The sequence below is a fragment of the Leucopleurus acutus genome (genome assembly GCF_964270905.1).
Source record: "Leucopleurus acutus genome assembly, chromosome: 18".
Taxonomy (NCBI): Eukaryota; Metazoa; Chordata; class Mammalia; order Artiodactyla; family Delphinidae; genus Leucopleurus; species Leucopleurus acutus.
In genome coordinates this window covers 6,735,747-6,757,966 of record NC_139160.1, presented here as the reverse complement: position 1 = coordinate 6,757,966, position 22,220 = coordinate 6,735,747, and the positions used below count along the sequence as shown (strand labels likewise).

The window sequence follows — 22,220 nt, the reverse complement described above, 5'->3', positions numbered from 1 at the left end:
AGACTGGAAATACAGCCAGGTGCAGGTACTTTACTTTTGAAAGATGTTGCCTTTTGTGGAGGTGGCTGGGGTAACCAGTGTCAAACAGCAACATCATGTATCAGAAATGCCAAGGTCTTGGGCTGGCAGTGGTGGTCATTATGTCTCCTGTCATCGCATGATTGCTGGGAAACAGCAGAGGAAGTGAGTTGAGGCTTCTATACATCCTGCCACCTTCTGCTTCTTGCAGAGCCTTGGCCAGGGCAGTAGTTGGATGAAAGTTGGGGTTTGGAGTAGGGTGGAGGACTAACTTTGTGAGCAACAGCCTTCAATATTCCTTCTGAACTCACTGAAACATCTTCAGCTGCCCTTATTTCCTGGAGGGCTGCTGGAGAGACCTCTGTGGTTACTAAACATGGAGAATGAGGCCAAGGAAAATCATGTAGCTATGGACTCAGAAATATCTATACCAAGTCCTGAAGCCTAATCAGGGCAAGATTCAGGCCTCTTTTTTCTTCTGTCCTTTGGTCTCTCTGGGAATTCAATCTACCCTCCTCTAACCACTCTAACTCACCCCAGGATGATATAGGCCTCCAGGAGGGCTTGGAATTTCTCCAGCAGGGCTAATCAGGAGGCAGGTACTCTAAACGTCCTGTGAGTTTCCATCATGATGAGACACACCTGACTGGAGAGATTGCTGTGGGGAATGACACAGGCTCCTAGACAATGGGGGACACTGCCTGGATTATTCATTTTTGAACTCCTGGTGCCTAGCAGAGTGCCTGGTGTGTTTGTTTGCTGAATGAATAAGTAGTAACGTTTCACATCAAATGATGCACTGTTATTTACAAAGTGATTTATTTTCCCTGCATGAATTTATCCTCACAAGTGCCCCTACTTTACCCCTGGAAGGAAGGCAAGACTGTTTCACAGATGAGGTCACATAACTGTAGGTTGGAGAGGTGGCTGTCAGACTCTTACCTTGTTGGCATTTTTATACAGGTGTCTCATTGAGACGACCCTTCCTAAAATACCCTAAGAGAGGTATGTATAGGGAGTCAGATAGACATTTGTGGTCTCTGCATTTTGTTCCTAAATCTGGGCTAGATGTATTCTTCATCTACGTCTCTCACTAATGGTATTATTTTCTGCTGTTTGCTAATCACTGCAGGTGTATAAATTTTCAATTACATCTTGAGTTACATAGAATTTCAGGGCTAGCCTGGTAAACTGGCGAATCCTCATGTAGTTTGTAGTAGCTATTTCCTGATAGAGAAATAGAGAAATAGAGAAATACACTATCGTAATACAGTTTTTGGTTCATACACTATTGCATCTAATGCAGTTTTTGGTAATTTCAATTAACTAGATTGTAGCTTTATGGGCCTGGGTCTTCAAGAAACATATGTTCCAACATTCTCCCTGCTTAACTATATCCTTACTCTTGTTGAACTTCTACGACCTTATTGGAAATCAATGCTTCTGATCTTCCAAATGTATTGTTGAGGAGAGACCTAGACGAAATCACTATACAAAATGCTTTGAGATTGCAGGATGTGGAGAGCGTGCTATCCTTAAAAATGAATGGTTCTGCTTGGAGGTAAATCATCTTTTAACTCTGCGTGTATATTGTGCACGAGGGAATTTCCCTGTGCAGAATAATTTTCGCCCAATAATTCGCACGATCACAGCACTTCTGGTAGCAGGTATCTTCTAACTTCCCTGCAGCAGCTTGGCTAAAGCGAGCTTTCCTCTCCTAGCAACTGTTGCTAGGAGGGGCGTGGCTTCGGAGTCGGGCGAGGACGCGTTAGGCGGCCCGCTCCCTCCGCACCGCCCCCCCCGGCGTAGACTACACTTCCCGTGATGCTCGAGGGTGGTCTCCGTAGTGACGCCTTTGGTGTTCGCGGAGGGGGAGGGGGAGAAGGAAGGCGGGGGCGGCGGCTGCGAAGGGGGGGCCGTGCTCTTCCCATGTCCCCGACTCGCGCTCCGGCAGCTGCCGCCGCCGCCGCCGCCGCCATGTTGGCTTGAGAGGCGATGACAGGAGGCGGCTGCGGCGTCGGGTACTGAAAAGTGGAGGAGGAGGAGGAGGAGGAGGAGGAGGAGAGACAGAGCTCTGAGAGGAAGCGGTTCCCGGGCTGAGGAGAGGAAGGACCCGGGCTCTTCCGGGGCCCAGCCGAAGTCGGCGTCGCGGGGAGCTCGCGAGGCCGGGGAGGGGAGGGGAAGGCGGAGCCGGGGGAGGCGGAGGCGAGAGAGGAGCGCCGGGAAGCCGGAGACTATGTGTCCTGAGCCCCGCGGCTGCCCGGAGGCGCCCGCGGCCTGAGCCCCGACGGGCCGTGGGGTCTCCTGCCGGGCCGAGCGCCCCGCTTTCCCCGCTCGCCGCCCCGGCTCTCCGGCCCGGGCTTGCGCTTCGGCTGCCAACGCGTTAAATGCCCTTGAGCGCGGGTTTCCGCGGCCCGGCTGGCAACGCCGGCCGCGCGAGTTGAGCCGTTTCCCCGCGCCGTCCGCCGGGGGACGCGTCCATGTGTAGCCACATAGTTATCTGTGTACCGCGGCGCCGGGGCATTCTCCTCCTGCTTAATGAAGACTCGACTTGGGAGCAAGTGTGAATCGCTGCCGGGCTGGGAAGGGAGGAAGACGATTTAACCCCCTCCCACCCCGCTCCATGTCCGTGTGTCACTCGGCTCGGTCCACCTGGCGCGGCCGGTCCTGGGGCTGCTGCTGCTGACGACGACGACGGGGCTGCTACCCCAGGAGTTCCCTCCTGGTCTGGCCACACCGCTCCCGGCGATTGTTCCTCTTCGCTCGGAACCTCGGCCCGGCCGGCACTTTGGCTCCGAAAGAACTTATCTTAGGGGGAAGCACATCTCGAACCAGTCAAGATCGTGAAGGTTGATTTCTGTAGCTCGAAGATTTCTCTTTTTTGTTTGTTGTTGTCTCTTTTTGATTTTTTTTTTTTCGGCGTAAACATCTGGGTATATATATCAAACGGCAAGATGTCCAGTAATGTCCCGGCGGATATGGTAAGTTAAGGATAAGAGTTACGACACCCTTTGATTTAATTGTGGTTTCCAGTCTTATTAAATCAGGATACAGGCGTGGGGTGAAGGTTTGCGGGGGACTGTTGAAAAGCCACGGTGCTGGGAGATCTGGAGAAGTTGGAGGGTCTGGTGTCCCTCTTGAGAAAGTACTGCTTTTAATGCAGATTTTTCTCATTTGTGTTTTCTAAATGATTAAAGACAATGGAGAAGTTGGGAACATGTAGCAAGGTAGCCTGAAGTGGAGAAAACCTCTTCCTCTTTGCTAGAAGCCTCTGAACACTTGTGTCTTTAAAGCTTCTGAAAACGTCAGTGGCAGTGGGCAGAGCTCAGGACGGGTGTCCCTGCTAGATACAGAGGTGGACAGGAAAACGGGGATCGTGCTCGGTGGCACTGATCATTAACGCAGTAGGTACAAGCTTGATATTTCCAAAAACAGGGACGTGTTATCTCTTGGAGAGAAACTTGACCAGAATTTGCTGTGAGCTTTTTGAAACGTGTGGGGGAGCAAGTATGGCAACAGAAATATTAAGACGTTTTGGAATTTTCACAAAGCTAGGCTGGCTGTATTTTGGTACTTTGAATGAATATTCCAGGACTTTTAGTACCAAATATTTAGTAGTATTACATCACTGGACTTTTAAAAGCTCATAAAACATATTATTGATTGAGCCTACATACTGGAATGTTAAGAACCTGAAACAAAAAGTACTCTGCATAAAGGTTAAGGATATGAGACTGTTGACTAACAGGAACTGTGTAGGTTTACAGTGCTGGGAGGTGGGTTTGTATGAGTGTGAAATTACACTTTGCTGTCCTAGGGACAAACATAATGCAATTAACAGGAAGGTGCATAATCTTGTTTATGAAAGAATTGAAGTTCACTTACATGAAGTTAACATTTGAGTGTTTGTATATTTCAGCGAAAAAACAAAATTGAACTTTCCTGGTGATTAAATTTTAAAATGACAGATGTTTCAATAAGAGTGAACCTCATTTACAGGCTGTAAAATAAAAATTAAATGGCTCTAACTGGCATAATTTGACCTTGGTTTAAAGACATTTTGCTAGCGTTTGATTTCCCTTTTAGTGCACTATTTAAATGCGAAGGAACCACACTGTTCTGTCTCTAGGGTGGCCACATAGCAACCTTACACTCTCCTTCCTGATTCTTAAAACTCGAGCATTGTCCTTTTAGTTTTCCCTTCCCTCCTGGTGTGCCCACCGGAGAATAGTCTCCGGCCTGCTTAAGGATAGCTGGACTTGATTTCCTCCACCCTACTCGCGAAGTTGCCTGGAGAGGTCTCTGGACGGAGCTGGAAAATGCTCTTTCCTCTGTTGGATAATTGCTCTGTGGGCTCATCACCTCCAGCAAAGATTGGCTCTCTCTCTAAAGCCTCCATCTTATATCATCATGCGCACTGTGAGATATGATCACCCTTCGTACTATTTATCTGTCACAGAAGTTGTCGTGAAATAGATTTGTGTCATTAAAACAGTGCCACAACTTTATTTAGGCCCAGTGATGAAGAAAAGCTGGAATGCGGGTAGCATCAGTCACAAATTGAGATGATTTGGGGAATACTGTTTCCAAGTCAGAGAGAAGGTTTGGAAGGTAGTGTTCGTATCAGGGGACCGGGAAGTAGTGCAAGGTTTTATTAATAGCTGCAGTTATAAAATACAACTATTTCTGTTTCAGACTGTATTTTAAGGCCTTGATGATTCTTTGGTGCTTTGAGATCCCGTGATTAAAGGTGATATGCAAGGGCAAAGCAGTATTATGTAATAAACATATAATGCCCTGGTGATGCTATTTCAGAGTGTATCTAAGGTACAGCTCAGATTAGATGGTTCTGAATATTTTTTATGTGTCATTTTCTAGCTGTCCAACTTGTTGGAGGTCTTGAGGGCTTTTTCCAGCGTTAAAACCTTTTAAACCTTCATTTGCTAGTACTTACATTGCATTTTTGCTTAAGAAGTGCCTTTATTTGATATGTACCTAGAATCCTCAACTTTTTGAAATATGACATGATAAATACTGGTTGAAAGTTGTCGATTAAATGCTTCATATTTGTTCAACGTTTTATTATCAGTAATTGACAATCTGCATTTACATCTGTGACTTGACGTGAGAAGACTTTTACCGCTCTTGGAGAGCGCCAGCCGGTCCACTCCCACCTCTTTCCACACTCTGACACTTCCCTTGAAGTACAACTCTAAAGTGATCAGGATACACACTCTTGCAAGTACGAATACACACATTTTTGCTAGATGCAGTAAAAATGTCAAGTTTCTCAGTGGCGACAGTTCGTATGTGCTATTGAGAAACAAATGTTACGCTGTTTCACGTGTTAACGGTGCCTGTCAGTTGTATAGGAAAATCCTGTTTAGGAGACGAGGTGGGGCAGTGAAGTTATAACCCCTGTCATGTTTTCATTGGAGATAGTTCATAAATGAGCTATAATAATTGCTAAATCATTTGATGTTTTTGGTAAAGTCTTCTTACGGCAATTATTTTGACTCTAAAATCGATTTTTTAGCATCATTTTTTTTATTTTGTAAATATAACTAACATTTAAAATTTATTTTTAAACACTCAGTAAATTTTTTTGTTTACCATAAGTAGTCTCTTTTTCTTACAATCCGAATTTAGCAAGTCAGTCTTTTGAGGATGGGTGGGAGTGGTACCCCCCGTGAATGGATTTGCTAGATTCTTTACAAGAAATAATTTGCAGTTGATACTTTTCCAATGAACATTCTGTAAAGATGTCCTATAAATTATATAAATGTGTTTACTTAAAATGTTGGCTTTTCCTTTGCTAAGAGTGATTGAGTTTGAACTAGGAGATTTACTAACATTCCAGTGTAATAACTTATTTGTGAGAAAAATCTGAAAATATCTGAACAGAATATCATTATAATACATTGTGTTTAAATGATTCATTTTTTTCGCCTTAGAGCAAATCATAGTTTAGGATGGGCAGTATTCACTGTTTATAATTGTAGCATGAATTATGTTAATGACTTAGGTTTTTCTGAAAGAAAATGTTTACTCTTTCTGTTAGTAATAAAGCCTAAGGCTGGGTGGATAAGCTGGTAATTTTCTGGATTTGGAAAGTTATCAAGAAATAAATTATTGTATTTATAAAACTATTATATAAGACATTTGAACTACTATTTAGAGCTTTGGACTGAAAGTATACTTTATGATATCTGTAAAATTGAAAACCCTACCTAAGAGAGACATTGACAATTAGTGTGAGAATAATGGCAAAGCAATTTTGGTTATTCAGAATGTTTTAGATGATAAAATACAGGAAAACCGTGTATCTTTTAAAACTATTAATGTAAAATTGTAGCAGATGTAACGATTTTTAGTCTGGGGTTAAGTGAGCTAATGATAATTTGAGTTTTTTCAGTGCTTAATGAATATTTTTATTGTAATGTCATATCTGTAACATTTGTGGAAGAAATGTTGGAGCCCTCTAGTGGACAGGAAATTATTAAAATGAATTTCTTTTCAAATTGAAGTTTTATCACTTTTCCAAGTTAAAATGACAGATATAGATTATGCCAGGGGAAAATGTCATGCTCGTTAAAGGTCTAGAGAATAGAAAAATTTTAACTTTGAAGAAAGGGTGTATTAAGATCTAATGCCCAAGCAAGGCAAAAACAACAAATAACATACAAGGGAACCCCCATAAGGTTAACAGCTGATCTTTCAGCAGAAACTGTGCAAGCCAGAAGGGAGTGGCAGGACCAATTTAAAGTGATGAAAGGGAAAAACCTACAACCAAGATTACCCAGCAAGGATCTCATTCAGATTTGATGGAGAAATTAAAACCTTTACAGACTAGCAAAAGCTAGGAGAATTCAATACCACCAAACCAGCGTTACAACAAATGCTAAAGGAACTTCTCTAGGCAGGAAACACAAGAGAAGGGAAAGACCTACAATAACGAACCCAAAACAGTTAAGAAAATGGTAATAGGAACATACATATGGATAACTACCTTAAATTTAAATGGATTAAATGCTCCAACCAAAAGACATAGACTGGCCGAATGGATACAGAAGCAAGACCCGTATATATGCTGTCCATAAGAGACCCACTTCAGACCTAGGGACACCTACAGACTGAAAATGAGGGGATGGAAAAAGATATTCCATGCAAATGGAAATCAAAAGAAAGCTGAACTAGCAGTTCTCATATCAGACAAAATAGACTTCAGAATAAAACCTATTACAAGAGACAAAGAAGGACACTACATAATGATCAAGGGATCAATCCAAGAAGAAGATATGACAATTCTAAATATTTATGCACCCAACATAGGAGCACCTCAATACATAAGGCAAATGCTAACAGCCATAAAAGGGGAAATCGACAGTAACACAGTCATAGTAGGGGACTTTGACACCCCACTTTCACCAATGGACAGATCATCCAAGATGAAAATAAATAAGGAAACACAAGCTTTAAGTGATACGTTAAACAAGATGGACTTAATTGATATTTATAGGACATTCCATCCAAAGACAACAGAATACACTTTCTTCTCAAGTGCTCATGGAACATTCTCCAGGATCATATCTTGGGCCACAAATCAAGCCTTGGTAAATTTAAGAAAATTGAAATCGTATCAAGTATCTTTTCCAACCACAATGCTATGAGACTAGATATCGATTACAGGAAAACATCTGTAAAAAATACAAACACATGGAGGCTAAACAATACACTACTAAATAATCAAGAGATCACTGAAGAACTTAAAGAGGAAATCAAAAAATACCTAGAAACAAATGACAATGGAGACACGACAACCCAAAAACCTATAGGATGCACCAAAAGCAGTTCTAAGAGGGAAGTTTATAGCAATACAGTCCTACCTCAAGAAACAAGAAACATCTCAAATAACCTAACCTTACACCTAAAGCAATTGAGAAAGAAGAACAAAAAACCCCCAAAGTTAGCAGAAGGAAAGAAATCATAAAGATCAGATCAGAAATAGATGAAAAAGAAATGAAGGAAACGATAGCAAAGATCAATAAAACTAAAAGCTGGTTCTTTGAGAAGATAAACAAAATTGATAAACCATTAGCCAGACTCCTCAAGAAGAAAAGGGAGAAGACTCAACAGACTTAGAAATGAAAAAGGAGAAGTAACAGCTGACACTGCAAAATACAAAGGATCATGGGCGATTACTACAAGCAACTATATGCCAATAGAATAGACAACCTGGAAGAAATGGACAAATTCTTAGAAAAGTACAACCTTCTGAGACTGAACCAGGAAGAAATAGAAAATATAAACAGACCAATCACCAGCACTGAAATTGAGACTGCGATTAAAAATCTTCCAGCAAACAAAAGCCCAGGACCAGATGGCTTCACAGGCGAATTCTATCAAACATTTAGAGAAGAGCTAACACCTATCCTTCTCAAACTCTTCCAAACTATAGCAGAGGGAGGAACACTCCCAAACTCATTCTACGAGGCCACCATCAGCGATACCAAAACCAGACAAAGATGCCACAAAGAAAGAAAACTACAGGCCAATATCCCTAATGAACATAGATGCAAAAAATCCTCAACAAAATACTAGCAAACAGAATCCAACAGCACATTAAAAGGATCATACACCATGATCAAGTGGGGTTTATCCCTGGAATGCAAGAATTCTTCAGTATACGCAAATCAATCAGTGTGATAAACCATATTAACAAATTGAAGGAGAAAAACCATATGATCATCTCAATAGATGCAGAAAAAGCTCTTGACAAAATTCAACACCCATGTATGATAAAAACCCTCCAGAAAGTAAGCATAGAGGGAATTTACCTCAACAGAATAAAGGCCATATATGAAAAACCCACAGCCAACATCGTTCTCAGTGGTGAAAAGCTGAAACCATTTCCTCTAAGATCGGGAATAAGACAAGGTTGTCCACTCTCACCACTGTTATTCAACACAGTTTTGGAAGTTTTAGCCACAGCAGTCAGAGAAGAAAAAGAAATAAAAGGAATACAAATCGGAAAAGAAGAAGTAAAGCTGTCACTGTTCGCAGATGACATGATACTATACACAGAGAATCCTAAAGATGCTACCAGAAAACTCCTAGAGCTAATCAATGAATTTGGTAAAGTAGCAGGATACAAAATTAATGCACAGAAGTCTCTTGCATTCCTATACACTAATGATGAAAAATCTGAAAGAGAAATTAAGGAAACACTCCCATTTACCATTGCAACAAAAAGAATAAAATACCTAGGAATAAACCTACCTAAGGAGACAAAAGACCTGTATGCAGAAAACTGTAAGACACTGATGAAAGAAATTAAAGATGATACAAATAGATGGAGAGATATACCATGTTCTTGGATTGGAAGAATGAACACTGTGAAAATGACTATACTACCCAAAGCAATCTACAGATTCAATGCAATCCCTCTCAAACTACCAATGGCATTTTTCAGAGAACTAGAAGAAAAATTGCACAATTTGTATGGAAACACAAAAGACTCCGAATAGTCAAAGCAATCTTGAGAACAGAGCTGGAGGAATCAGGCTCTCAGACTTCAGACTATACTACAAAGCTACAGTAATCAAGACACTTTGGTACTGGCACAAAAACAGAAATCTAGATCAATGGAACAGGATAGAAAGCCCAGAGATAAACCCACGCACATATCGTCACCTTATTTTTGATAAAGGAGGCAAGAATATACAATGGAGAAAAGACAGCCTCTTTGATAAGTGGTGCTGGGAAAACTGCACAGCTACATGTAAAAGAATGAAATTAGAGCACTCCCTAACACCATACACAAAAATAAACTCCAGATGGATTAAGGACCTAAATGTAAGGCCAGACACTATAAAACTCTTAGAGGAAAACATAGGCTGAACACTCTATGACATAAATCACAGCAAGATCCTTTTTGACCCACCTCCTAGATAAATGGAAGTAAAAACAAAAATAAACAAATGGGACCTAATGAAACTTAAAAGCTTTTGCACAGCAAGGGAAACCATAAACAAGACGAAAATACAACCCTCAGAATCTGAGAAAATATTTGCAAATGAAGCAACTAACAAAGGATTGATCTCCAAAATTTACGAGCAGCTCAATATCAAAAAACCAAAAAAACCCAATCCTAAAATGGGCAGAAGACCTAAATAGACATTTCTCCAAAGAAGATATACAGATTGCCAACAAACACATGAAAGGATGCTCAGCATCACTAATCACTGAGAAATGCAAATCAAAACTACAATGAGGTATCACCTCACACCAGTCAGAATGGGCATCATCAAAATATCTATGCAGAATAAATGCTGGAGAGGGTGTGGAGAAAAGGGAACCCTCTTTCACTGTTGGTGGGAATGTAAATTGATACAGCCACTATGGAGAACAGTGTGGAGGTTCCTTAAAAAGCTAAAAATAGAACTACCATATGACCCAGCCATCCCACTACTGGGCATATACCCTGAGAAAACCATAATTCAAAAAGAGTCATGTACCACAATGTTCATTGCAGCTCTATTTACAATAGCCAGGATGTGGAAGCAACCTACGTGTCCATCGACACATGAATGGGTAAAGAAGATGTGGCACATATATGCAATGGAATATTACTCAGCCATAAAAAGAAACGAAATTGAGTTATTTGTAGTCAGGTGGATGGACCTAGAAACTCATACAGAGTGAAGTAAGTCAGAAAGAGAAAAACAAATACCGTATACTAACACATATATATGGAATCTTAAAAATAATAATAAAAAAAGCTTCTGAAGAACCTAGGAGCAGGACAGGTATAAAGGCGCAGATGTAAAGAATGGACTTGAGGACACAGGGAGGGGGAAGGGTAAGCTGGGATGAACTGAGAAAATGGCATGGACATATATACACTACCAAATGTAAAATAGGTAACTAGTGGGCAGCAGCCACATAGCACAGGGAGATCAGCTCGGTGCTTTGTGACCACCTAGAGGGGTGGGATAGGGAAGGTGGGAGGGAGACACAAGAGGGAGGAGATACGGGGTTGTGTGTATGTGTATAGCTGATTCATTTTGTTGTAAAGCAGAAACTGACACACCATTGTGAAGCAATTATACTCCAATAAAGATGTTAAAAAAAAAAATCCCCCCCCCAAAAAAGATGTAATGCACAGATTTTCTTTTTACTTACAGCTCCTCTTAATTTTTCGTTCTCATGGTGGAACTTCTTATTCCCAGTATAAGTTGGGGGGTTCTATGAAGCTAAAGGGTAGATAGTACCATTTATGTATATATACTTATACACACACACACACACACACACACGTAGGTGACTTGATGAACGGCTTATTAATTAACATATCTCTTATGGAGTGTTTCTCTAAATTGTTTTACTTGAATGTGTCTTAAATTCGGTGTTCTGAATTAGGCATTTTTATTGAGAAAACAAATGACACATTATTTCCCTGTGCTTTGAATGCCTTTTCCTTTCTAGCTCTGAATCCTACTCCAGCTCATGTCCTTCTCCTGTGAAAACGGTTTTTAGTTCATTCTACTCCACAGTGATCTTTCCTTCCTGTGAACCATTTTCTGTCAGTGTATTTCAGATTCTTACGTGATGTCAAATTTACATGAATATGTGTCTTACCTTTATTAGATCTCCTGTAATTTCTAAAACAGAATAGACATTTAAAAACTGTTGAGGGGCTTCCCTGGTGGCGCAGTGGATGGGAGTGCGCCTGCCGATGCGGGGGACAACTACAGGTTCGTGCCTCGGTCCGGGAAGATCCCACATGCCGCGGAGCTGCTGGGCCCGTGAGCCATGGCCGCTGGGCCTGCACGTCAGGAGCCTGTGCTCCACAGCGGGAGGGGCCGCGGCAGTGGGAGGCCTGCGTACCGCAAAACAACAACAACAACAACAAAACTGTTGAGAGTTTTCTTGACTCCTAAAGCATTACTCTCTCTGTTACTTATGGGAAAGGTAAATATTGTCCCATACTACTAGTATTTATAATAATGGTGTTAAATATGAGGCCTGTGATGTCTGCTTCTATTACTACTTGGAATATGAAAAATATATTTTTAGTGTAAGGCTTGAAGTTATTTTAAATGATCGATAAAGTACTGATGGCTCTACTGGTTTTCATAACATGGAACAGTAAATATGATTTAGGAGACTGAAGTATATACTTCTTAAATATGGTCTAAGAATTCCTCTCATTCTGAGTGGGGAAAAACTGAAAGTGACTAGAATTCATGGTAACTAAAAACCCTGGGTAATAAATTTTTCTGAATCAGTAAATTTTTTGAATACCTAAAGGTTGTTTTGGGGAACATCCCAGTTTATTTTGGATTACTGTCCTATTTGCTTATGTGTAATATGCTACGCATAATTTACTTTCCGTGACTTAGAGCCATCATTTGAATAATATCGATTCACTTCAATGAAGTTCATTGACTCCTTCACTGTGTAATCATTATTCTATAAACTATAGCTGTCATACCCTCAGCATCTAATATAGATTGTGAAGCCTTATGCCCCTTCACTACTAGTAATTTACAAAGTGAGATGAGGCAAGTCAGTTGCGATGTGAGAATAAAAATATTAGAACTTATAGTTGTTATTTTGTGCTCCAAAAAGAGGGAAGAATTGAGGTTTTGTATTAATACATGGATTGGATCTGAAAAAGCCTCGAGGCTTTTCTAGGTCCACGTTCTCATGAGCATGGTTTGCTGGGGGAAGGTGTGGGAATTTTGTAATGTGGAGAACAAAAGCAGCACCATGAGTTTCTCAAAGTTTCTACAGCTTTTCTGTCATAGTGTATTATATAGTTACTTTTAAAAATAGGGGAGCAGAGGTTCACTGTCAAAGTACTTAAAAGAATTGTAGAACTCAAAGCTGAATTACACATTTTTATTTTACAAAAGATGAACATTTTAGATACTGATCTTTTTCATGATGGCAAGAAGCTATCAATAGTATGCTACCTGGCAGATAATTCTTTTTTTTTTTTTGCGGTACGCGGGCCTGTCACTGTTGTGGACTCTCAGGTTGCGGAGCACAGGCTCCGGATGCGCAGGCTCAGCGGCCACGGCTCACGGGCCCAGCCGCTCTGCGGCATGTGGGATCTTCCCGGACCGGGGCACGAACCTGTGTCCCTTGCATCGGCAGGCGGACTCTCAACCTCTGCGCCACCAGGGAAGCCCAGCAAATAATTTTTAGAAAACAATTAGTTGTCTCTTTAAGGCAAAATTGACATTTTTAACCAGTAAGTGAAGAAAATACCTGCTTTTCAGAAGTGTTATGGAGAGAACATTTGAAAACATGTTTAGATTTTTCCAGTCTGTTGAAAAATCTTCCTCATAGAGAATTTCAGTGGGCTTTAGACCTGTTTATTAGAAATGTAAAAAGCAACACATTTTCCTTAGTTTGCAAAAATATCTGACTGACATCAGGTAAAATAAACTTGTGATAACATTGACATCAAGAAACTGACTTTTAACAAAGACTTGTGCATATTTAGTGATACAATAGAAAAGTGATATGATTTTGTGAACCAGTAAGTGACATAGTGTTCTATATGGATCTATGCATTTGTGAGCTAGGTTTTTCAGTTACAACTTGACTTCTCTTAAAACCAAGTTTCAGAGTACATTGAACTTTACAAAAGGGGAAAGCAAGATTTTAAAAAATAAAGAGGCGTATTCAGTAACAGTGCTCTTACTTAGTATGTTAACAGTAATAGTATTTTTAGTGATTGCAATATTAAAACAGATAATGTTTAAAATAGTTAATAATTAAAACAATATTTTAATTCTGTTTTAGTATACGTTTTATAATAGACATAAAATATATGGTTTATAAATGAATATATATATCGGGAGTATATGCTGAAGTATTTTATAGTTGGGATGTTCAGTCAAAAAATTTTAGAAGTTGTGTGTAAGACGACTTAAGATTTCTAAGTATTTTAAGTTCTGTTTGATATTTATAGTTTTCCCATCTCCTGCCTTGTTAAGCAATTACATTTTTCTGTGGTAAGTACCTGTTCCTCTCTAACTTTTTACAGTTGCTGATTCTAATTTGCTGTGGGTGTGGAAACCAGATTTTCAAAGTTTATTGGAATAAAGTGTGTTAAAAATGAGCAAATGGTGTCCAAGTGAGACTTTTAGGGGTTCTTACGGTAAAGTGCATAATCTTTATTTCATGGACTCGATCATGTCTGTTTTGGTTGCTTAGAGTTCTGTTCACTTCAGGGCTTATCTTTTTTGGCTGTTAGCTGTGTTTTGCAGAGATGTAGATTCTTGCAGGGATGAACTAGGTAGATGATTAAAAAAGTAAAATTACACGTGTAGCTTTATTTTGAGCTCATAGGGGAGAGATGCTAACATTTGTTGTGTACTAGCAGTTTCCCAGGCAGATGTTGGCATTTTACAGGATAACATTTAGTTTAATCCTCTCAGTGACCCTGGATAAATAGGTTGGTATATAGAAAAAGAAGCAGCTATTACCCACCAGGAGAAGACCACCAGGAATACATCTGTAGTGGAACGAGTCAGGTTTATTGACTTGCTGCGGCGAGGAGGAGCCTGTGCCTGAGCGGCCACGCAATCTCCTAAAAGGGTGTCCGGAGAGGTTCTTGCTGGGGTTTGCACTGTGCCTAACGATTCTGATGAGAGAGCAGGGAAGTGGAGACTAGCTCTGGACTGAATGCTGCCTACACAAAGTGGAAGTGGGTTGGTAATCAGATCTTTCAGCTGTCTTTGTTTAGGAGTCAGGAGAAAGGAAGGGGGCTGGGGGAGAGTGTTAGTCATTTTGGAGCTGTAGCGTGGCCCTGGGAGAGTTTATTACCTGTTGGTCTTCTGTTGGCTTTGTCTGTGTCTGTCTTTTAGAGGCATCACAGTGTGATTGTCAGCAGAGCTGTTTTTACTTTCTCACAGCCTAGGTTCAGAGAGGGTAAGGAACTTCTTTGGAATCAGGAGTAGCTAGGAAAATGCAGAGCTAGGGTAGGAATTTGGGTCTCATGGCAATAGTGATAAACACACTGAGCCCTTTCCCCCTACCATACCTGAGCAGACAGTGCTAAATCCCTTAGGCACTCCTTCCTAAGCAAAATACCTCAGATTCCCTCCCAAAACCGTGTTCCAGTTATCCTCGCAAAATACTATGTAACCTCTGGGTTGGAATGATTTTAATGCAGGTGGATTTTCTTATTAGTTGCTAAAATTAAAGGGAGTTTTCTTTAAACTTGTTGGAATTTTGAGTCCTCTTATATTTATATTATACAATAGAACTTTTTCCTATAAACTTACCACTTTGAATGCAGACTATTATTGTTTTTTATATATATATATATACACACATATATACACACACACACACACACACACATATATATATACACACACACACACAACACATAGATTGATTTAGTGCTTTTAGGGTATTTTGTTTTTGTCTTCATACTAATATAACTGCTTATGTATGATGCAGATCTCTGTTGATAGATTCAAATCTAGTAGCATTTTTTTATGGTCTAAATAAAATATATACTTGGGCAATTTTCTTTGACTAGATTTTGAGAAGAAAGTGTTCTTTCTGCTGAAGAAAATTGTCTTAAGTTACACATTATATCTTTGTTTATGAACATAAATTAAGATGGCAACTCATTATGTCTAGACAAAATGTTCTCTCATGATATGTTTAATTTTCTTTACTTTCATATAAAATTAGTGTTTTTGCCTTAGAAATACTCCTGCTTTTGTATCCTGCTTTTTTCATTTAGTCATATATCATTAACAGTTACCCATACAAACAAGTTATAGAACCATATTATAATTTTGAACTGATTCTGATAAATGTACATAAATTGTTTAGCTATTCCATATTCATATAGCATTTAAAAGCTATTATAAACAGTGTCATAATACATATCTTAGAGTATATCTCTGTGCCTTGTCTGATTATTTTCTTAGGATAAAATTCTTGAATGTAGTTGCTGTGTGTTTAGATATGTGTTTAAAATTGGGGGGATGGGGGAGGGATACACATTTAGTAATTTTAAAGCATCCTTGAATTTCTGGATAAACCTAACTTTTTCACTGTACATTATCTTCTTAATATGCTAGAATATATTTCGTTTACATTGCATTTTTGTTCATGAAAAGGATTGACGAGTAATTTTTAATTTCTTGTAAAGTCTTTGACACTTTTACGTATCAAGGTTATGCTGACTTCATAAAGTGACCTGGGAAATGTTTTCTGTTCTCTGAGTTTGTGAAAATTGATTTTATTGCATCCATAAATGTTTGGAAGAATTCACTGGTGAAGCCATTTGGAGTTTTCTTGTGGGAATTATTGATTCTGTTTCTTCAGTTCATGTAGGACTATTCACGTTTTCTATTACTTCTTTGTCAATTTTGACAAGGTTTGCTTTTAAGGCATTTGTCTGTTTTATCTAAATTTTCCAGTGTGGCTTACATTTTTTTACAGTATCCTTTCATTATCTTTTTAATGTTTGTAGTATCTGTAATGATATGTGCTTTTAAAATCTGATTGTTGGTAATTTGTGCTGCTTCTTGATCACCATTGATTTTCAAAGAGCCAATTTTCAGATTTAAAAAGTTCTTTATTTTCTACTAGGTTCTGCTTTTACTTTTATTTCTTTCCTTCTATTTCTTAAAAAAATTAATTTGCTGTTCTTTTTAAAGTTTCTTGAGATGGATATGCAAATCAGTAGTGATCAGTCTTCTCTTTTTAATGTATGCGTTTAAGTCTGAAATTTCCCTATAAATGCAACTTTAGCTGGATCTCACGAGTCTGATATATCATATTTTTATTACTCAATTAGAATTGTTTTAAATTTTCCATTGTGGTTTCTTTAATGCATTGGTTATTTAGAAGTATATTGCATAATGTCTAAGCATTTGGGGATTTTCTAGCTATATTCTTATTGTTGATATCTAGTTTAATACTACTGTGGTCTAGGATCATTCTTTGTCTGATTTCAGTTGTTGGTAATTTGTTGACACTTGCTTTCTGGTCAGTTTTAGAAAATTAAGTGTGGTGTGATTAATATCATGTAAGTCAAGTTTATTAATCATGTTCAAATCAACTGTATCACTACCAACTTCTTTGTCTTTTTTGTCACTTCATTGAGAGAAATGTGTTAAAATCTCCAACTGTGTGAGGATTCATCTATATGTCTTTTTAGTTCTCTCAAATTTTTGCCTTATATATTTTGAGGCCAAGTTCTTGGTTGCAAATAAATTTACAAATAAATTTGTTGTATCTTCCTGTTGGATTGATCCTTTTATCATTATCTCTAGTAATAATTTTTGCCTTAAAGTCTGTTTTTTTTTGGATATTATATAGTACCTTTTTTTTTTAACTTCTGTTTCCAGCTATTTCTTTAAAACCTTTCTTTGTCCTTATAGCTTAAGATGAATCTCTTTATGCATCATAGTTTTTTTTTTTTTATTGGAGTATAAATGCTTTACAATGTTATATTAGTTTCTGCTGTGCAATGAAGTGAATCAGCTATATGTATACCTATATCCCCTCCCTCTTGGACGTCCCTCCCACCCCCCACCCATCCCATCCATCTAGGTCATCACAGAGCACTGAGCTGAGTTTCCTGTGCTTTATAGCGTGTTCCCACTAGCTACTTATTTTACACATGGTAGTGTATATATGTCACTCCTAATCTCCCAATTCGTCCCACCTTCCCCTTTCCCCACTGTGTCCACATGTCCGTTCTCTACGTCTTTTTGTCTGTTCCTACCCTGCAAATAGGTTCATATGTACCATTTTTCTAGATTCCACGTATACGATATGTTTTTCTCTTTCTGTCTCACTTCACTCTGTATGACAGACTCTAGGTCCATTCACATCTCTACAGATGACCCAGTTTCGTTCCTTTTTATGGCTGAGTAATATTCCATTGTAAATACATACCACACCTTTATACATTCGTCTGTCATTGGACATTTAGGTTGTTCCATATCCTGGCTATTGTAAATAGTGCAGCAATGAACATTGGGGTACATGTGTGTTGAATTACAGTTTTCTCAGGGTATGTGCCCAGTAGTGGGATTGCTGGGTCATATGGCAGTTCTATTTTTAGTTTTTTTAGGAACCTCCATACTGTTTTCCACAGTTGCTGCACCAGCTTCCATTCCCACCAACAATGTAGGAGGGTTCCCTTTTCTCCACACCCTCTTCATAAGCTGGGATTCTTTTTTTTTTTTAAAATAAGTTTATTTATTTATTTTTGGCTGAATTGGGTTTTAATTGCTGTGCCCAGGCTTTCTCTAGTTGCGGCGAGTGGGGGCTACTCTTCGTTGCGGTACGCGGGCTTCTCATTGCGGTAGCTTCTCTTGTTGCGGAGCACGGGCTCTAGGCACATGGGCTTCAGTAGTTGTGACACATGGGCTCAGTAGTTGCGGTGCATAGGCTCTAGAGTGCAGGCTCAGTAGTTGTGGCGCACGGGCTTAGTTGCTCTGAGCCATGTGGGATCTTCCCGGAGCAGGGATCGAACCCGTGTCCCCTGCATTGGCAGGTGGATTCTCAACCACTGTGCCACCAGGGAAGCCCTAATTCTTTCCTTTCTTTCTTGGACTATGAATTCACATATGTTAGGTCATTTCACAGTTTTCATACTATTTTTACCCCCTCTGTGTATCTGGATATTTTTGCTGAACTATCTTCAAGTTTACCTATCATATCTCCTCTGTCCAATATCCAGTTATACCCAATTATTGAGTTCTTAATTTCAGTTTTTGTATTTTCAGTCCAAAACCTTATACAGATTCAAGTTCTCACAGTGTTTTACCTATTTTCTTGAGTATATAAACATTGTTGTAATGTTTCTGTCTGATAACTCTAATACCTGCATCACCCATGAGCTTATTTCTGTTGTCTGCCTTTTGATCATTTGATCCTTTTTTCCAGTATGCCTGGTAATGTTTTATTAACGTTGTGATGAAAAATTATAGAGGATCAGAATGATGTTATCTTTCTTCAGATAGAAAAATATTATTTTTTAAAAAATTTTTAAATTTATTTTTTTGGCTGCACCGTGTGGCACGCAGGATCTTAGTTCCCCTTCCAGGGATCGAACTTGTGCCCCCTGCAGTGGAAGTGTGGAGTCTTGACCACTGGACCGCCAGGGAAGTCCCAGAAAAATGTTATTAATATTCTCTGGCAGGCAGTTAGGACAACATTGATCACTTTGATTCATCAGTGACTGATAAGACATAAGCCTGAATTCAGGGTAACCAGGAAATTCAGACAGCCTCTTAGCACAGAGCTCTTTTGAGGTCTCATTTAAAAGTCTGAAGTATTTACCAAGATGCCTCTTCCTTGGCAAGCCCTGAATTTTAAGTATTGTGAGGCTGATGAAAGTTCTGCTCAGCTTTTGGCCTCTTTGCAACATCTTTTTGAGGAGTTTTCCTGCACTTCATTCCATGTTCAGCACATTCCTGGAGGGCAAAAATTGAGCAGAATGATGGGCTCGTGCTTTGTGGTTCCTTTTTATCTGGGATCCTCAATTCCTAGCTGCCTTGGTGTGGTACAGAATTCCGATTTTTGTCTTCCCAGCCCCGTGGGACTGACACAAGCTCCGAGATGCTGCTTTCTGCTTGGCCTGTATACCCTGTAGTGGTAATCGGCAAATACCTCACGGGGGAAGTGGGGACCTTCTATGTGTCTCCCTCCTCAAGGCTCCTGGCGTCCTGGCTCTCTCGGTGGTTCTCTCTGTTCCTTTAGATAGCTCAGTTTGTTTCGTATTTTATGTCACTTTTATAGTTGTTTTCAGTGGGAAGTTTGGTCTGGTACTGCTCTTCCCTCACAGCTTGACCTAATTGTCCTTTCTGTCTGTGCTTTAGTGTCCCCTCCCTCCCTCCCTCCCTCCCTCTATTTTGGCTGTAGGATCACCAGGTTTTTTTCCTCTCGCTTCTATCCTAACAGTAGCTATGAATAGCTAAAATTAATTAAATTCTTAACTGTGTTACTTACCATGGCACCATCAGCCAAGCATTTGCTTAAGTCAGACATCTAGGAGTCATCTTTGATTTCTTCCGTTCCCTCATCCCCCAAATTCAATCCATTTCAAACTGTATCTGGAATCCATCAAGTCCTCTTCATCTCCTTGCTACCACCATATTGCAAGTACCATCGCTGTCTCCTGGACTATGGCATTAGTCTTGGAACGAATTATTCTACCTCTTTTCACATTCCCCTGTATTACACTTTCCAAAAATAGCTCTAGTGATTTTTATGAGATGTAAATTGGATCATCTGTCCCTCTGAAGAAAACCAGAAAACTTCAGCAGCTTTCCACTGAAGAATAAAGTCCCATAGAATCAAGTCACAGATCCTTACAGTGGCCCTTCAGAGTCCTGCATCATCTGGCTTTTGCCTGTCTCTATGATCTTACCTCCTTTGGCTTCCTGTGCTTCAGTTACACTGCGTCCTCTCAGCTCCTCAGAGGCCACAAGCTCTTTCCCACACTTGGGCTGAGTCTTTGTACGTATCAGTCCCTTTGCCTGGAATCCTTATCAGTGTACTTTTGTGCCCTACATGTATGGGTAATGACTCCTTAGCTTGCCTGTCCTCAGAGATACTTTTTCTGCCCACATCTAAGGTTGAATTCTCTCACTCCCTTGGTTTCTGACTCAGGACCCCATAGGCTTCCTCTGTGACACTTGTCACACTTGGTAATTCGTTTGTTTGTCTTTAGATTTATTTTAGTTGTCCTAGATTCTATGAGGATAGGTATATCTCTTTCACTGGCCACTGTAGCCAGTAAGTATGATGCCTTCTGTATTCTTCATAAATATTTGTGGGTTAAAGGAGTAAATCACATTTACTCTGTGTAAATTACATTTACACTGTGCCAGGTTAATTACTTGAAACAGATTTAATCCAACAAAAACTCTCAGAACAAGCTTATCAGGTAGGTAGGTGCTAGTATTAGCTGCATTTTATTGATGAGGAAAGTGAGACTTAATGATATTTGGTCTTTTTCCTGAAGCCAGCCAGCTAGGTGGGCCTTTTTGTATTCTTGGATATTTTTGCATTTCTAACTTTTGACCATTCTTTACCTTTTTAATGTCATATCCTTTTCATTATATCTTAAAGCTAATGACTGTGCTTATACTGACATTCTGGTATTTCAACTTCAGCTTCTTGCATTTGCTTAATGTTTTAAAATAGCCAAAATTTCAGAAAGGAAATTAGAAATTTGTAATGGAAGTTGACAAGGTATTAATAGGATTTAAATACTTGAAGTGGTGCATTTGCAGTGTGGCTGTCGAGTATTGTGAGTGACTTTTCAAGCTATAAAGTCTCTCTCATTACTTTGTGAGTAAACAGAAAGCCTATGTTAAAATTAATTACATATATTTGAATATAGTATATATGAAACACATATTTGAAGAAAATATATTTGAGCCTTTTGTACTTAAAGGACTGTTATATAGATTTTTACTTCTAGCACTCAATATAATCAATATAATTTCCAAGTTAGATATCAGTTTACTTCCATACTTATCAGTATATGCGTAGTAATCCTGCTATTTTTATTTCTTCGCATCATTCAGTCAATCAGCAAGTGTTTGTTGAGCAGGTGCTATATGCCAGGCACTGTTTTAGGCTCTGGTGTACAGTGGTGAATGAAGCAGACAAATTTCCTCCCCTAATGGAGCTTACATTTAAGTAGTAGGGAGACAGACATTAAACACAATAAATAAGTAAAATATATAGTATAATAGATGTTGGTATTTTTCTCCAGAGAAAAATAAAGCAGGAGAGGGGGTTGGAGAGTGCTGAGAGAGAACTCCTGTGCTGTTCAGTTTTAAATCATGCCATCAGGGGAGAACTCACTAAGATGTCGACATCCGCACAAGGGTCTGAAGGAGCTACAGCCATCCAGGTATCTTGGGGAATCACATTCCAGGCAGAAGGATTATGGCCTCGTTTGATTTCTTTGTTCCTTTTCAGTTTCTCTCACTGCCAGTCCTTCCCTTAAATTTTTGTGTTTCTCATGGTTTTCATTTTCTGTCCTTCTCTGTCATCTAAGAGATCAGTATCTTTCTCACTAACTTGTGCAACAAACATTTATCGGATGCCAGTGTACCAGATCCATCCTGTCAGTAGTCAGAGCTAACCAGTTTTCTCTAATGTCTCTCGGATGAATTTCCTGTTCT

The 22,220-nt window shown here is 39.5% G+C and overlaps 1 protein-coding gene across 1 annotated transcript in view; it reads left to right on the top strand.

Annotated features, from left to right (window-relative positions):
* The first annotated feature begins 2,111 nt into the window (after positions 1–2,111).
* The window catches only part of UBL3 (ubiquitin like 3), a 68,649-nt gene continuing 48,540 nt past the window's right edge, over positions 2,112–22,220 (top strand). The window contains exon 1 of the mRNA XM_082859297.1: positions 2,112–2,999. Within this exon, the coding sequence (XP_082715423.1) occupies positions 2,973–2,999 (27 nt within the window). The 5' untranslated portion in view covers positions 2,112–2,972. The remainder of the gene's footprint in view (positions 3,000–22,220) is intronic.